The sequence below is a fragment of the Scyliorhinus canicula genome, chromosome 1 (assembly GCF_902713615.1).
Source record: "Scyliorhinus canicula chromosome 1, sScyCan1.1, whole genome shotgun sequence".
In the NCBI taxonomy this organism is placed as follows: Eukaryota; Metazoa; Chordata; class Chondrichthyes; order Carcharhiniformes; family Scyliorhinidae; genus Scyliorhinus; species Scyliorhinus canicula.
Window position 1 is genome coordinate 167823546 of NC_052146.1, and position 17536 is coordinate 167841081.

The 17536-nt window shown below is 47.7% G+C and overlaps 1 protein-coding gene across 2 annotated transcripts in view; it reads right to left on the reverse strand.

The window, feature by feature from the left end:
• Positions 1-17536, reverse strand: part of acat2 (acetyl-CoA acetyltransferase 2) — a 127180-nt gene that overhangs the window by 13979 nt on the left and 95665 nt on the right. For both annotated transcript variants that reach the window (XM_038802295.1, XM_038802302.1), the window contains exons 6-8: positions 15963-16085; positions 15701-15855; positions 13954-14064 (exon numbers count right to left, since the gene is read on the reverse strand). In XM_038802295.1, the coding sequence (XP_038658223.1) occupies positions 13954-14064; positions 15701-15855; positions 15963-16085 (389 nt within the window). The remainder of the gene's footprint in view (positions 1-13953; positions 14065-15700; positions 15856-15962; positions 16086-17536) is intronic.

Here is a 17536-nt window from a genome sequence, read left to right on the forward strand (position 1 = left end):
TCGTTCTTTGTACAATGTGTGCAGGAGGGTTTCCTGACACAATATGTTGACAGGCCAACAAGAGGCGAGGCCACATTGGATTTGGTTTTGGGTAATGAACCAGGCCAGGTGTTAGATCTGGAGGTAGGTGAGCACTTTGGAAACAGTGACCACAATTCGGTGACCTTTACGTTAGTGATGGAAAGGGATAAGTATACCCCGCAGGGCAAGAGTTATAGCTGGGGGAAGGGCAATTATGATGCCATTAGACATGACTTAGGATGTGTTGGTTGGAGAAGTAGGCTGCAAGGGTTGGGCACACTGGATATGTGGAGCTTGTTCAAGGAACAGCTATTGCATGTTCTTGATAAGTACGTACCAGTCAGGCAGGGAGGAAGGGGTCGAGCGAGGGAACCGTGGTTTACCAAAGAAGTGGAATCTCTTGTTAAGAGGAAGAAGGAGGCCTATGTGAAGATGAGGCGTGAAGTTTCAGTTGGGGCGCTTGATATTTACAAGGAAGCGAGGAAGGATCTAAAGAGAGAGCTGAGACGAGCAAGGAGGGGACATGAGAAGTCTTTGGCAGATAGGATCAAGGAAAACCCAAAAGCTTTCTATAGGTATGTCAGGAATAAAAGAATGACTAGGGTAAGAGTAGGGCCAGTCAAGGACAGTGGTGGGAAGTTGTGTGTGGAGGCTGAGGAGATAAGCGAGATACTAAATGAATACTTTTCGTCAGTATTCACTCAAGAAAAAGATAATATTGTGGAGGAGAATGCTGAGACCCAGGCTATTAGAATAGATGGCATTGAGGTGTGTAGGGAAGAAGTGTTGGCAATTCTGGACAAGGTGAAAATAGATAAGTCCCCGGGGCCGGATAGGATTTATCCTAGGATTCTCTGGGAAGCCAGGGAAGAGATTGCTGAGCCTTTGGCTTTGATTTTTAGGTCATCATTGGCTACAGGAATAGTGCCAAAGGACTGGAGGATAGCAAATGTGGTCCCTTTGTTCAAGAAGGGGAGTAGAGATAACCCCGGTAACTATAGGCTGGTGAGCCTAACGTCTGTGGTGGGTAAAGTCTTGGAGAGGATTATAAAAGATACGATTTATAATCATCTAGATAGGAATAATATGATTAGGGACAGTCAGCATGGTTTTGTGAAGGGTAGGTCATGCCTCACAAACCTTATCGAGTTCTTTGAGAAGGTGACTGAACAGGTAGACGAGGGTAGAGCAGTTGATGTGGTGTATATGGATTTCAGTAAAGCGTTTGATAAGGTTCCCCACGGTCGGCTATTGCAGAAAATACGGAGGCTGGGGATTGAGGGTGATTTAGAGATGTGGATCAGAAATTGGCTAGTTGAAAGAAGACAGAGAGTGGTAGTTGATGGGAAATGTTCAGAATGGAGTTCAGTTACGAGTGGCGTACCACAAGGATCTGTTCTGGGGCCGTTGCTGTTTGTCATTTTTATAAATGACCTAGAGGAGGGCGCAGAAGGATGGGTGAGTAAATTTGCAGACGACACTAAAGTCGGTGGAGTTGTAGACAGTGCGGAAGGATGTTGCAGGTTACAGAGGGACATAGATAAGCTGCAGAGCTGGGCTGAGAGGTGGCAAATGGAGTTTAATGTGGAGAAGTGTGAGGTGATTCACTTTGGAAAGAATAACAGAAATGCGGAATATTTGGCTAATGGTAAAATTCTTGGTAGTGTGGATGAGCAGAGGGATCTCGGTGTCCATGTACATAGATCCCTGAAAGTTGCCACCCAGGTTGATAGGGTTGTGAAGAAGGCCTATGGTGTGTTGGCCTTTATTGGTAGAGGGATTGAGTTCCGGAGCCATGAGGTCATGTTGCAGTTGTACAAAACTCTAGTACGGCCGCATTTGGAGTATTGCGTACAGTTCTGGTCGCCTCATTATAGGAAGGACGTGGAAGCTTTGGAACGGGTGCAGAGGAGATTTACCAGGATGTTGCCTGGTATGGAGGGAAAATCTTATGAGGAAAGGCTGATGGACTTGAGGTTGTTTTCGTTAGAGAGAAGAAGGTTAAGAGGTGACTTAATAGAGGCATACAAAATGATCAGAGGGTTAGATAGGGTGGACAGCGAGAGCCTTCTCCCGCGGATGGAGGTGGCTAGCACGAGGGGACATAGCCTTAAATTGAGGGGTAATAGATATAGGACAGAGGTCAGAGGTGGGTTTTTTACGCAAAGAGTGGTGAGGCCGTGGAATGCCCTACCTGCAACAGTAGTGAACACGCCAACATTGAGGGCATTTAAAAATTTATTGGATAAGCATATGGATGATAAGGGCATAGTGTAGGTTAGATGGCCTTTAGATTTTTTTCCATGTCGGTGCAACATCGAGGGCCGAAGGGCCTGTACTGCGCTGTATCGTTCTATGTTCTATCCTTTCCCAAAGGTAGAGGAGTCTAAAACTAGAGGGCATAGGTTTAAGGTGCGAGGGGAGAGATACAAAAGGGCCCAGATGGGCAATTCTTTCACACAGAGGGTGGTGAGTGTTTGGAATGGGCTGCCAGAGGCAATAGTTAAGCGAGTACAATTTTGCCTTTTAAAAAGCATTTAGACAGTTATATGGGTAAGATGGGTATAGAGCGATATGGGCTAAAGGGGGACAATTGGGACTAGCTTAGCAGTAAAAACTGGGCAGCATGGACAAGTAAACCTCTCTGACTCTAAGCTGAGGATTTCAGAGTTTGAAAAGCAGCTGCAGTCACAGTGGAGCATCAGAGAGATTAAGTTACCTGAATTGTACGTTGTGGGAGTTGGCCACCCACAGACCGTGAGAGCTCTTGATATTAAGTAGGTGGCCATCAAGAAGAATAGGAAGAGGCAGGAATTGCACAGGTCTTCAGGGTGTGCGCTACTCTCAAACTGGTATTCAGTATTGGGTACTGCATGGAGTGATGCTCCCTAAAGGATGTGCGATGTAGGCCGTCGTATCAATGGGCAAAGGAGTGGACAAGAAGGAATGACAAAAAGTACTTTCGACCGGCACAGATGAGATGGGCCAAAGGGCCTTTTCTGCACTGTATGATTCTATTACTCTATGGCAAAGAGTAGAAATGCTGTTGAATAGGACAGGCTTGTCCAACACATGGCCCACAGGCCATATTGTGACCCCCAGAGCCAATCCATGGGGTCCCTGGTGTTCAAAATTCTAGTAAAAGAGATCACTGAAGTCGAAGACACTACACCCCCAATCACAAGTGATTCTAGCAGCAGTAAATGTGGGAGAGGAATAGTCTTCGATTCAATCACCAACAGCAGCAGCAATTGTGCTGGGGAGAGAGGACAGGATCTTTGTGTGTGTAGGGACAGAGAGAGAGAGAGAGAGAGCGAGAGCGAGAGAGCGTGAGAGAGAGACAGCGAGAGAGAGAGAGCGGGGCCCGCTGGGAGAGAGAGCGGGAGAGAGAAAGAGCTTGCGTGGCTCGGGGAGAGTGAGAGAGAGAGAGAGAGAGAGAGTCCGCAGTGCCTGGGGAGAGAGAGAGAGAAGAGAGAGAGAGAGGAGAGAGAGAAAGAGAGAGAGCACGAGCGAGCTCACGGGGCCCGGGGAGAGTATGTGAGAGAGAGTATGTGAGAGAGAGAGAGGAGCGAGAGAAAGAGAGAGCACGAGCGAGCTCACGGGGCCCGGGTGTAGAAGTGGATTTCATTTGGAACTTCGCTGATAGGGTTAATATAACAGTTCTGAAAAGCTCTGTGAAAAAGATGTCAACAGGTCAAGGGATGAAATAAAGGGAGCGTGTTCTGACCGGCATCTGTGAAAGGAGAGATGTCAGAAGGTCATGGGATGGAAAAAGGGGAGTGTGGCTTTAGTACTATTTAATGTTCTGACCCGCATCTGTGAAAGCAGAGAGGTCAAAAAGTCAAAGAATGGAATGAATGGGAAGCGTTACTTTATTGCGGAGATAGCGCAATTAAGCTCGTTTGACCAGTTGAAACAAATAAACATTGGCCATGGGATAAGAAAAACCTTTGTAATAGCATTAATAGTGACTTGTGCTAATGATTATGTCAAAAATAACCTCCCGACCTCGAAGAATAATTCCATATATGTACATGTTCTGGATCCTTGCCAAATCATAGGTGTATCTAGGAATTTAAGGGGACCACCCCTAAGCTGTAAAATGTATAAAAATACAGTCCTTATTCTGGGATTTTGAGGGCAGCACGGTGGCCTAGTGGTTAGCGCAACCGCCTCACGGCGCTGAGGTCCCAGGTTCGATCCCGGCTCTGGGTCACTGTCCGTGTGGAGTTTGCACATTCTCCCCGTGTCTGCGTGGGTTTCGCCCCCACAACCCAAAAATGTGCAGAGTAGGTGGATTGGCCACGCTAAATTGCCCCCTTAATTGGAAAAAAGAATTGGCTAATCTAAATTAAAAAAAAAAAAAAAAAAAAATTATTCTGGGATTGTGGCACTTCTCGAAGGTGGTTACCCGACTGCTTAGAGATTTGTCCCGGCCGTGAATAAACGAATATTCGTTACTGACGTGTTCGAGTGTTTTACTTCTGGACTGACGATCAGATACGTGAAAGCGCAATTCACACGGGGAGAGTATGTGAGAGAGAGAGAGAGAGAGAGAGAGAGAGAGAGAGAGAGAGAGAGAGGGGAGAGAGAAAGGAGAGAGATTGCGGACCCCGGAGAGAGAGAGAGAGAGAGAGAGAGAGCTCACGGGGCCCAGGGAGAGTGTGTGTGAGAGAGAGAGAGAGAGAGACAGAGAGAGAAAGGAGAGAGCTTGCGGGCTCCAGGGAGGGAGAGAGGGAGAATAAACCAAGTTTACCCAGCCTCTCATGATAGCTAATGCTATCCATACCAGGCAACATCCTGATAAACCTCCTCTGCACCCTATCCAAAGTTTCCACATCTGTCTGGTAGTGTGGCAACCAGAATTGAACGCTATATTCCAAATGTGGCCTAAATAAGGTTCCATAGAATTGCAGGATGACTTGCCAATTTTTGTACTCAATGCCCCGGCCAATGAAGGCAAGCATTCTGGATTCTTTCTTGAGTACCAGGATTCTCCACCTGTGTTGCCCCTTTCAGTGACCTGTGGGCCTGTACACCCAGATCCCTCTACTCGTCAATACTCTTAAGGATTCTGCCATTTACTGTATTTCCTACAGTATTAGACCTTCCAAAATGCATTACCTCACATTTGCCTGGTTTGAACTCCATCTGCCATCTCTCCGCCTAAATCTCCAACTGATCTAAATCCTGCTGTACCCTCTGACAGCCCTTATCGCTATCCGCAACTCCACCAATCTTTGTGTCATCCGCAAACTGATTAATCAGACCAGTTACATTTTCTTCCAAATCATGTATATATACTACAAACAGCAACTGTCGCGGCACCCTGTGGAACACCACTAGTCACAGCCCTCCATTCAGAAAAGCACCCTTCCTCTGCTACCCTCAGTCTTCTATAACCTAGCCAGCTCTGTATCCAGCTTGTCAGCTCACCTCTGATCCCATGTGACTTCACCTTCTGTACCAGTTTGCCATGAGGGACCTTGTCAAAGATTTTACTGAAGTCCGTGTAGACAACATCCACTGCCGTACCTTCATCAATCATCTTCGTCACTTCCTCGATAAACTCGATCAGTTTAATGAGACACGATTTCTCCTTCACAAAACTGTGCTGCCTCGCGCTAATATATCCACTTGCTTCCAAATGGGAGTAAATCCTGTCTTGAAGAATTCTCTCCAATAATTTCCCTACCACTGCCGTCAGGCTCACCGGCCTATAATTTCCTGGATTATCCTTGCTATCCTTCTGAAATAAAGGAACAACATTAGCTATTCTTCAGTCCTCTGGGATCTCACCTGCAACCAAAGATTTTTGTTGAGGCCCCAGCAATTTCCTTTCTTGCCTCCCTCAGTATTCTGAGGTAAATCCCATCAGTCCCTGGGACTTATCTACCTTAATGTTTTTCAAGACACCCAACGCCTCCTCTTCTTGGATCTCAATGTGACCCAGACTATCAACAAACCCTTCCCCAGACCATTGACAAACCCTTCCCCAGACCCAACATCCGACCAAGTCAAAAATTGGGCTGAGAAATGGCAGATAGAGTTTAACCAGGACAAAGGTGAGGTGATGCATTTTGGTAGATCCAATTCAGGTGGGAGCTATAAAATAAATGGCAGAACTATCAGGCGCATAGACACACGGAGAAATCTGGGTGTGCAGATCCACAGATCCTTAAAAGTGGCAGCACAGGTGGAAATGGTGGTAAAGAAAGCATATGGCATGCTTGCTTTCATAGGACCGGGTATCGAGTATAAAAGCTCGAAAACTATGTTACAATTATATAGAACGTTGGTTGGGCCACATTTGGAATACTGTGTCCAATCACCGCACTACCAGAAGAACGTGGAGGCTTTGGAGAGAGTACAGAAAAGGTTTACCAGGATGTTGTCTGGTATGGAGGGTTAATACAAGGGGAGATTGAATAAACTGGGATTGTTCTCCCTAGAGAGACGGAGGCTGAAGGATGACCTGATAGAAGTTTATAAAATTATGAAGGGTATAAATAAGGTGAAGAGTTGGAGGCTTTTCCCAAGGCGGAATTGACAGTTGCAAGGGGCACAAGTACAAGGTGAGAGGGGAAAGGTTCGGTAGAGATGTACGGAGGATTTTTGTTTTAGTGCCTGGAATGCACTGCCAAGTGAGGTGGTTGAGGCAGATACATTGGCGACCGTTAAGACTTATCTGGATAGGCACATGAACAGACGGGGTATAGAAGGATTCAGGCGTTTGGTCTAGATAGGACATGTGATCGGCGCAGGCTTGGAGGGCCAAAGGGCTTATTCCTGTGCTGTATTGTTCTTTGTTCTTTTCTTTATTCTAAGTCCTTCCCTCTTTGCTGAATACTAATGTAAAGTACTCATTTAGTACCTCGCTCATTTCCTCTGGCTCCACGCATAGATTCCCTCCCCGTCCTTGAGTGGGCCAACCCTTTCCCCGGCTATCCTCTTGCTTTTTATACAAGTTTAAAAAGCCTTGGGACTTTCCTTAATCCTGTTTGCCAATGACTTTTTGTGATCCCCTTTAGCCCTCCTGACTCCCTGCTTAAGTTCCTTCCTACTTTCCTTGTATTCCACACAGGCTTCGTCTGTTCCCAGCCTTCTAGCCCTGACAAATGCCTCCTTTTTCTATTTGACGAGGCCTATAATTTCCCTCGTTATCCAAGGATCGCAAAATTTGCCATATTTATTCTTCTTCCTCACAGGAACATGCCGGTCCTGAAATCCTTTCAACTGACATTTGAAAGCCTCCCACATGTCAGATGTTTTTTCACCCTCAAACATCCACCCCCAATCTAGATTCTTCAGTTCCTGCCCAATATTATCATAATTAGCCTTCCCCCAATTTAGCACCTTCACCCTGGGACCACACTTATCCTTGTCCACTAGTACCTTAAAACGTACAGAATTATGGTCACTGTTCCCGAAATGCTCCCCTACTGAAACTGACAACCTGAAATTGACCCAGACGAGCCGACCAGGTGTGAGCAGCTGTGGAGCTGCAGTCCCAGACCTGGGAATTCCCCTACAGCAGCAGCCAGAGACCAGGGGCGGAATTCTCCGCTCCCCACGTCGGGTGGGAGAATCGCGGGAGGGCCGGGAGACTCACGACACGCCGCCCTGGCACCCGCCACTCGGATGAATCGCCGGCCGCCGTGAAAAACTCCGGCCCGGATGGGCCGAGCGGCCTGACGTTCCCGACCCGTTCACGACGGCGGCAACCACACCTGGTCGCTGCCGTCGTGAACATGCCGCCAAAATTTTGTTTGTGGTTGTGGGGGGTGGAGAGGGGAGTGAGCACCACGGCCGTGCTCGGGAGGGGACTGGTCCTCAATAGGTGCCCACCGATCGTCGGGCTGGCATCTCCAGGAGACGCACTCTTTCCCAATCCGCCGCCCCGCAAGATCAAGCCGCCACGTCTTGCGGGGCAGCGGAGGGGAAGACGGCAACCGCGCATGCGCGGGTTGGAGCCAGCAGCCGTCGTGCGTCAGCCACGCATGTGTGGGTTGGAGCCGGCCAACCTAATGTCACTTAGGCGCCGCCGTCGCGTCATTCCCGGCATGCCGCCTTGACGCATGCGTCAAGGCCCGGCGGCCGAGATTTACGGAGCGCCGCTCCTAGCCCCCTGGGTGGGGGGGGGTTGAATAGGGTGCGAGGAGCGGCCTCCGAGGCCGTCGTGAAACTCGACCGAGTTCACGACGGCCTTCCCGATGCCGCGCGGGAGCGGAGAATTCCGCCCCAGGAAAATGCCCTAGAAGCCAGGGCCTTCACTCTACAGGCTCCCAGAGACCTGGAAAGCACCACAGAAGCCGGGACCTTCACTCTGCTGCTCTCCAACGACCAGACCAGCATCGCAGCAGCTGCAGCCACCCCCTCTCCTCCCTTGCAGGTCTGGACCCCACTGACCCAGAGAGCTGCTACCCCCTGCAGGCCACAAGCAATCCCCCCCCCCCCCCCCCCCCCCCCCCACCCACCCCTCGACAGTCACCGCACACTCCTAAAAATCAACCCCCACAGCCTAACAATCACTAATACTGCTCTTTTAAATTTACTTGCTGGTCCAGAGATCCTCTGTCCTCTGAAGGAAGACCGCGATCTGGAAAGGACCCTACGGACCCCAACACACAGAACCGGCCATCGCCTCATCCGCAACCGCGATCCCAGAGACGTCATCCACTTACCGGCCTTCACCTCATCCACGCCGGAGCGTGGTCTGGACATCCACCGACCTGTGAAGACAAACCGCAGCCCGACAGCGACCCGGAACGCTCGACCGCGCTGACCCACCCACGGATGCAGGAACCGCAAGCGAGGCAACAAATCTTCCATCCACACACCGACCAGAGTGAATAACCTAATTGGACACAACTATTCCCTTTACACTGCATACTCACACCGTCTCCTGGGCTCGAAAAGAAGCAGTCACTCCAGGAAACATGGAAAATGTGCAGGCCTAACGGGGGGACTGTTGGGTTATGGGTATACGGGTTGCGTGGGTTTGGGTAGGGTGGTCATTGCTCGGCACAACGTCGAGGGCCGGGGGGCCTGTTCTGTGCTGTACTGTTCTATGTTCTATGTTCTAAATGGACCATACGGTAGCCTCAGGCAAGGTAAGGGGAGGTAGGGTCTGCCTCCTAATCAACACCTCCTGGTGCCTAGATGTAGCAACAATGGTGTGTTTCTGCTCCCCGGACCTAGAATACCTGACGCTAAAATGCCGCCTCTACTACCTTCCGCGGAAGTTCAGCTCCGTTATCCTGATGGCAGTTTCCATCTCACCCCATGCGAATGTGAAAATCGCACTGGACAAAATAGTCACCACCACAAATAGCCTTGAAACGAAACATCCCCAGGCCTTGTTCATTGTAGCTGCGGACTTCAATCAGGCCAAGCTCAAGAGCGTACTACCAAGTTACCACCAATACGTCACCTGTTCCACCAGAAGCCCAAACTACCCACACTTTGGCAAATCTGATCACAAGGCTGTGCTCCTGCTCCCGGCTTTTCAGCAAAAACTGAAGCGGGAGAATCCATCAAAGAAAGTTGTGCATTGTTGGTCTGAGGAATCGGATGATTTCTTGGATTGATTGCTTGGATTGGATGCTTAGAGTCAGTGGACTGGTCAGTATTTAAAAACTCTGGGACCAGTCCAATGACAGATACACCACTACAGTAACTGACTTCATTAGTAAGTGTGTAAAAGACTGTGTGCCAAAGAAGCAAATCCGTGTGTTTCCCAAGCGGAAACCCTGGATGAACAAGGATATCCACTGCTTGCTGAAGTCTAGGTCTGAGGCGTTCAAGTCAGGCGACCCTGCCCTCTACAAGAAAGCCAGATATGATCTAAAGAAATCCATCAAAGATGCCAAAAGAAGGGCAGCACGGTGGCCTAGTGGTTAGCACAACCGCCTCACGGCGCTGAGGTCCCAGGTTCGATCCCGGCTCTGGGTCACTGTCCGTGTGGAGTTTGCACATTCTCCCCGTGTCTGCGTGGGTTTCGCCCCCACAACCCAAAAATGTGCAGAGTAGGTGGATTGGCCATGCTAAATTGCCCCTTAATTGGAAAAAATAATTGGGTAATCTAAATTTATTAAAAAAAAAAAAAAAAGATGCCAAAAGACAGTATCGGACCAAGCTCAAGTCCCAGGCTAGTCACACAGACCCCCCCCCCCCCCCCCCGGTCTATGGCAAGGTCTGCAGGACATAATGGGCACAAGATGAAGGCATGTAAAAATCGGCAGCTCCAACGCACCCCTCCCTGATGAACTCAATGCATTCTCTACCCGCTTTGTGCAAGAGGTCAGCGAGAGCACACCCTCCACCCCAGAAGCTGCGGATGAACTTGTATCTGAGATCACCACTGCAGACGTCAGAGGTCAACCCACAGAAAGCCACTGGCCCGGATGAGCACTCGGGTCTTGCGCGGATCAGCTGGCGGGGGTATTTGCAGACATCTTCAACCTCTCTTTACAACAATCCGAGGTCCCCATCTGCTTCAAGAAGACGACCATCATCCCTGTACCAAAAAAAAAGCCAAGCAACGTGCCTTAATGACTATCGTCCAGTGGCTCTGACATCCATAATCATGAAGTGCTTCGAATCAACTCCAGCCTTCCAGATTGCCTTGATCCACTACAGTTTGCATACCGCTGCAACAAGTCCACAGCAGACACCATCTCCATGGCCCTGCACTCTACCCTGGAACACTGAGATAACAAAGACACCTATGTCAGACTCCTATTTATCGACTTCAGCTCAGCCTTCATTCCTACGAAACTCATTTCCAAACTCCGTGGCCTTGGCCTCGGACTCTCCCTCTGCGACTGGATCCTGAACTTTCTAACCCACAGACCACAATCAGTAAAGATAGGCAACAACACCTCCTCCACGATCATCCTCAACACCTCAGCCCCTACTATACTCTTTATACACCTATGACTGTGTAGTCAAATTCCCCTCCAACTCGATTTTCAAATTTGCTGATGACACCACAGTAGTGGGTCGGATTTCAAACAATTATGAGACAGAGTACAGGAATGAGATAAAGAATCTGGTGAACTGGTGCGACAACAATAATCTCTCCCTCAATGTCAACAAAACGAAGGAGATTGTCATCGACTTCAGGAAACGTAGTGGAGAACATGCCCCTGTCTACATCAATGGGAACGAAGTGGAAAGAGTCGAGAGCTTCAAGCCTTTAGGTGTCCAGATCACCAACAGCCTGTCCTGGTCCCCCCATGCTGACACTATAGTTAAGAAAGCCCACCAACGACTCTACTTTCTCTGAACACTAAGGAAATTTGGCATGTCAGCTACGACCCTCACCAACTTTTACAGATGCACCAGTGAATGTAGCCCAGTCCATCACGTAAACCAGCCTCCCATCCATTGACTCTATCTATAATTCCCACTGCCTCAGAAAGGCAGCCAGCATAATTAAGGACCCCACGCACTCCAGATATACTCTCTTCCACCTTCTTCCATCAGGAAAAATATACCAAAAAGTGTGAGGTCACGTACCAACCAACCAACTCAAGAACAGTTTCTTCCCTACTGACATCAGACTTTTGAATGGACCTACCTTGTATGAAGTTGATCTTTTCTCTACACCTTGCTGTAAACTGTAACATTATATTCTGCAGTCTCTCCTTCCTTCCCCATGAACGGTGTGCATTGTTTTTACAGCATGCAAGAAACAATACTTTTCACTGTATACTAATATATGTGACAATAATAAATCAAATCAAATTATGCTGAATCTTTAAAAAGCCCTGCTTAGGCCCAAATAGTATCACAGCCATTCTTGATCACATCACTTTCTGAGGATGCTTGCAAGGATGCAGGGGAGATTTACCAGAATGGTTCCAGGAATTTAGTTACAAGATTAGGATGATAAAACTGGGATTATTCTCCTGGAGCAAATGAAATTGAGGGTGGATTTGATTGAAGTATATTAGGTGGCGGAATGGTTTTGTGGAGGGGTGGTTGTGTCTCACTAACTTCATTGACTTTTTCGAGGAAGTGACAAAGAAGATTGATGAAGGTAGAGCAGTGGATGTTGTTTACATGGACTTCATGGCAGACTGGTACAGAAGGTGAAGTCACAAGGGATCAGAGGTGAGCTGGCAAGATGGATGCAGAACTAGCTAGGTCATAGAAGACAGAGGGTAGCAGTGGAAGGGTGCTTTTCTGAATGGAAGGTTGTGACTAGTGGTGCTCCACAGGGATCAGTACTGGGACCTTTGCTGTTCGTAGTATTCATAAATGATTTGGAAAAAAATGTAGCTGGTCTGATTAGTAAGTTTGCGGATGACGCTAAGGTTGGTGGAGTGGCAGATAGTGTTGAGGACTGTCAGAGGATACAGCAGGACATAGATAGGTGGAGACATGGGTAGGAGATGGCAGATGGAATTTAATTCAGACAAATATGAGGTAATGCTTTTTGGAATCTTTAATACAGCTGGGAAATATACAGTAAATGGCAGAAGCCTTAAGAGCATTGACAGGCAGAGGGATCTGGGTGTACAGATCCACAGGTCACTAAAAGTGGCAACACAGGTGGAGAAGGTAGTCAAGAAGGCATACGGCATGCTTGCCTTCACTGGCCAGGGCATTGAGTATAAAAATTGGCAAGTCATGCTACAGCTGTATAGAACCTTAGTTAGGCCACACTTGGAATATAGTGTTCAATTCTGTCGCCACACTATCAGAAGGATGGGGAGGCTTTAGAGAGGGTGCAGAAGAGGTTTACCAGCATATTGCCTGGTATGGAGGGCATTATCTAGGAGGGGAAGTTGGATAAACTCAGTTTGTTCTCACTGACGGAAGTTGAGGGGCGACCTGATAGAAGTTACAAAATTATGAGGGGCATAGACAGAGTGGATAGTCAGAAGTTTTTTTCCCAGGGTAGAGGGGTCAATTACTAGGGGACATAGGGCGAGGGGAAAGTTTAGAGGAGATGTGCGAGGAAATGAAAATCGGTTATTGTCACGAGTAGGCTTCAATGAAGTTACTGTGAAAAGCCCCTAGTCGCCACATTCCGGCGCCTGTCCGGGAGGCTGGTACGGGAATCGAACCGTGCTGCTGGCCTGCTTGGTCTGCTTTCAAAGCCAGCAAATTAGCCCAGTGGCAAGGATCTTATAGGCTGAATGGCTTCGTTATTTTCTGTAAGTGACTCTACGCAAGGTTGCGTTGGGGATCCGCAGCAGGAATGCCAATATGTAATCTGTACTACATGAACTAAACTCAGCTAAGCACAACTGGCCTCAACCCTCAGGAAGGCAGCTGAGAAAAAAATACAGCACGTGTTCTTCCTTGTTTGAAAGCAAATTTGTAAACACCAGTGACTTGGTTACAGAACCCATGTTTGAATAGTGGACTGCTACTTGCTGGCCTGACGCACAGATGCAGGTTGAGATATGTGTCAGTCAGCGATCCCTCTCCAGCAGCAGCTGGTTTTCAAGATCTGCATTTCCATTAAGAGTGACAGACAGTTATGTGTGCTGCTTGTGAGCAGCCAGTTTGTTCCATGTGACAAATTTCCAATTGCTGCAAACACGCACATTATTCATGTCACTTGGTGCCAATTACAGAAACAGACCGTTCTTTATGGCAGTCCTGCTATATTCTGTATTCAGAGCATCAGAGAATATCACTGCAAACCATTAATGTTAGCTTTGGGTATTTAAGGTGCTGCGTTATGTATCTAACCCTCCTCTCTCCACTGCTGCTCCAGAGTAGGCTTGAGGAACCTGCTCCTCATTTGTATGCTCATTAAGATGGCAGATTTTCCTGGAGAAACTTTGCATTAACTATCCTGTTCCAATAGATACCTTGTCGTCCTGAGATTGTTGTACAACTCTTGGGTTTTGCATTACCTGTTTTTTTTTCTAGGTTACCGTGAAAAGGATTTTTCTATCCATATCTCACCTTTTCTTGGTCTAAACCCAGCTCCTTGACAACAGCAACCGATTGTGCTGCGAAAGCTTCATTAATTTCAAACAGATCAACTTCATCTAGTGTCCATCCAGCTTTCTCCACCTAGTAAATTGAAGGGATCAGTAAATGAAACCCACGGTTTAGCGGTGATTTTATGCAAGTTCTTTTCCTCTTTAAGTTGAAAACACTGAAGCTGCTCTTAACGTAAAATTAAATCTAAACTGTTGCAAAATATCTTGTAGATTTATTAATACGAATTCTTGCATGGCAAATACATTATCATGGGTAGTAAGAGTAAACAGGTGATGAATGCTGCTGGCCAGCACATCAACAAGTTAGGGGGAGATGAGCCATGATCCAAAAGCGAGCTAATTTAACAATGACACATCTCTTATCTTCTCCATGAAGCTGTGCACGGAATTATCCTCACCTGCATGACAACATCACAAAGTATGTCAGGCTTGTGTGAATGAAGCAGTAAATTAGCAAAGACAGGTATGTACACAGGAAATCATGGAGTTATGAGATTGAACAAAGAGAAATGTGTATTTACAAATATATATAAGGGTAGCACAGTGGTGCAGTGGTTAGCACTGCTGCCTCACGGCGCCAAGGACCCGGGTTCGATCCAGGCCCTGGGTCACTGTCCGTGTGGAGTTTGTACATTCTCCCAGTGTCTGGAGTATCACCCCCACAACCCAAAGATGTGCAGCGTAGGTGGATTGGCCATGCTAAATTGCTCCTTAAATTGGAAAAGAAATTGGGTACTCTAAAGTTAGAAAAAAAAAGAGAGGACAGTTGATCCCAGGAGTCTATTGGAAATGACGTCGGCAGAGTTAAGTGAGCTTTTGTGCTCACTTAACTATGCAAGTGTGGGTCCTGCCCTTTGTGGGCGGGATTCAGATCACGACATCTTGGGAGATCTCTTGAGGCATAACCAGCATTGGGAAACCCAGAAGCGGTCTCTTGCGGAACATATCAGCCGTGTCCCGTCCCAATTCTGGCAGAACGTGGCCGAGATTGTGCATTGTAGCTACCCTCTACACTGTCCACTTCTCGTTCAATCTTTGTGTTGTCTGAAAATGTCCGAATTCTGGCCCCCATGTTCACATCCAAATCGTTAATACATAACACAAACAGCAAGGGTTCCAACACCAAGCCTGTGGAACACCACTTAAAACAACATTCATTCTCAAGGGCAACCATCGAACTTTGTTTCTTGTTACTAAGCCAACTTTTTATCCAGTTTGTCACATTACCCTGTAGCCCATGAGTTTTTACTTTGGAGAAATCTTGGTAGCCATTCAAACAAATTTTCATATGTGGTTAAACACCATATGACTTATTTGGGTTTTTAAGTAGAGGCATAGAACATAAAAAGCAGAGAGATCATGCTACAACTTAGGCTTCAGCTGGAGTATCGTGGACAATTCTGAGTACGACACTTTGGAAAGATGTAAAGGTCTTAAAAATGTATTCTGAGGAGATTGACCACAGTGTTACCAGCGATGAGGGATTTCAATTGTGAGGAGAAGTTGGAAAATTAAGGGCCGTTCTCCTACAAATGGAGGTTTCTGATTTCTGAATATGAGTTTTCCTACTTTATGGAATTATCAGACTTATCCAATGAAATATCAAAGAAAGAAATGAAATATTTTGCTATGTTTTGCTCCACTCTGTAAAGATGGAATAGTGTAAGGCCTATGTACAATGCTTTGAAGAAACTTGCTTGTCTTACCGCTTTCCTTATTGCTGGTACAGGGCCAATTCCCATAACAGCAGGATCTAATCCAGCCTGTGCCCAGGATACAACACGTGCCAAAGGTGTCAAATTTCTTTTAAGAGCTTCTGATTTCTTCATCAGAATTACAGCTGCAGCCCCATCATTTACACCTACAGGAATAGAAACAGCAACCAAAATAAGATCAGGCCAGTTATTGCAATAGCCCATCACTGCTTAGGAGAGGAGCAGGACCAGGGTAAGGAGGCTCCTTACTCACCTGATGCATTAGCAGCTGTGACGCTCCCTGTCCCATCACTTAAAAAACATGGTTTCAGTTTTGACATCGCTTCATGATTGCTCCCGTGACGGGGAAATTCATCTGTCGATACTTCAATAGAGCCTGAAGAGAGATATGTTTACGATCAGTTATTTAATCGACAGACGCCCAAACCGAGCGTTTTAAAAAGCACTTTGAGACACATACCGAGTGCAGTGTCATTTTTGGTGTCCTTTACCTGTGAAAACTATTGAAATTGAAATCTACTTCTCATCCCAACATGTATTCAAAACAAGAGGATAAAATGCATCAATGATGCACTAACTTTTATTTCCGTAATACATTGAGCTTGCTTTTTTCACTCATATTAGAACAGTACAGCACAGAACAGGCCCTACGGCCCTCAATGTTGTGCCGAGCCATGATCACCCTACTCAAACCCACGTATCCACCCTATACCCACCCCCCTCGTTTTAAAGTCTAACCCCAAATGGAACACCTGCCCAAACCATCCCTTCCTTAACCTAATCTGATCCCCCACCTTCAGACGTGTCTCCTGCAACATGGCCACATCCGCCTTCAGTTGCCTCAAATGTTCGAACACACGGGCCCTTTTGACTGGCCAATTCAGTCACCGAACATTTCACGTGACCAGTCTGGTCGGGGGGCACCTACCCCCCTCCCCTGTCCATCAACCATAACCTCTCCTAGGCCAGTCTTCGGCCCATGGCCCGCACCTCTCCTGGCCCGCCCTCGGGCATCCACGGTTATCAACCCTCCTCCTCCATTTTGAAAGTCTCCTCCCATTAGAAGTATAATCCCCCCCCCCCCCCCCCCCCCCACACACCCAACAGCCCCTCCCATCGATCTTCAGCTCACCCCCACTTTGCTTCCATGAACTAGCCTGCCCAGCTAGCCTGGCAGCCCCTGCCCGTGGTGCCTAGTATCCTACCCCCACTGATTCCCCTCCCCCCGCTCTTAGTGCAAACAGTCAAAACAAAGGGAAGAAGTAAAAACAAACAAACAATCCCTCCCAAGGTCTGACCACAGAGACCCACCCCTCCTCCCTTAACAAAGAACTGTAAACCAGCCTAACACCAAAAGAAGCAGAGATACTAAGAAAAAAACGAAAGAAACCTGAACACCAAAAACCCAAAGTTTTTCACAGTACAATACATGCACTCCAGTTCACCTCCATCAAAGTTCAAGGTCCTCCTCCTCCTGCCAGTTCATTCTCCTTCATGATGTCCATTGCCTCCTCCGCCAAGCCAAAGTACAGCTAGCTCCCAGCCCCCATAGGTGAGCCGGGTACAGTGGACCAAACGTAACGCCCTTCTTGTACAGAGTTGACTTGACCTTGTTAAAGCTCGCCCTCCTCTTCGCCAGCTCTGCTCCCAGGTCCTGGTACATATGAATCTCGACGTGCATCACGTCGTCTGCCTGGCCCACCTCATGATGCGTTCCTTATAGAGGAACCAATGCACGTACCACCGTCACCCTCGGCGGCTCACCCACCTTGGGGTTTGTGCATCAGCGCCCTGTGGGCCCGATCCACCTCCAACAGCCGCTCAAAC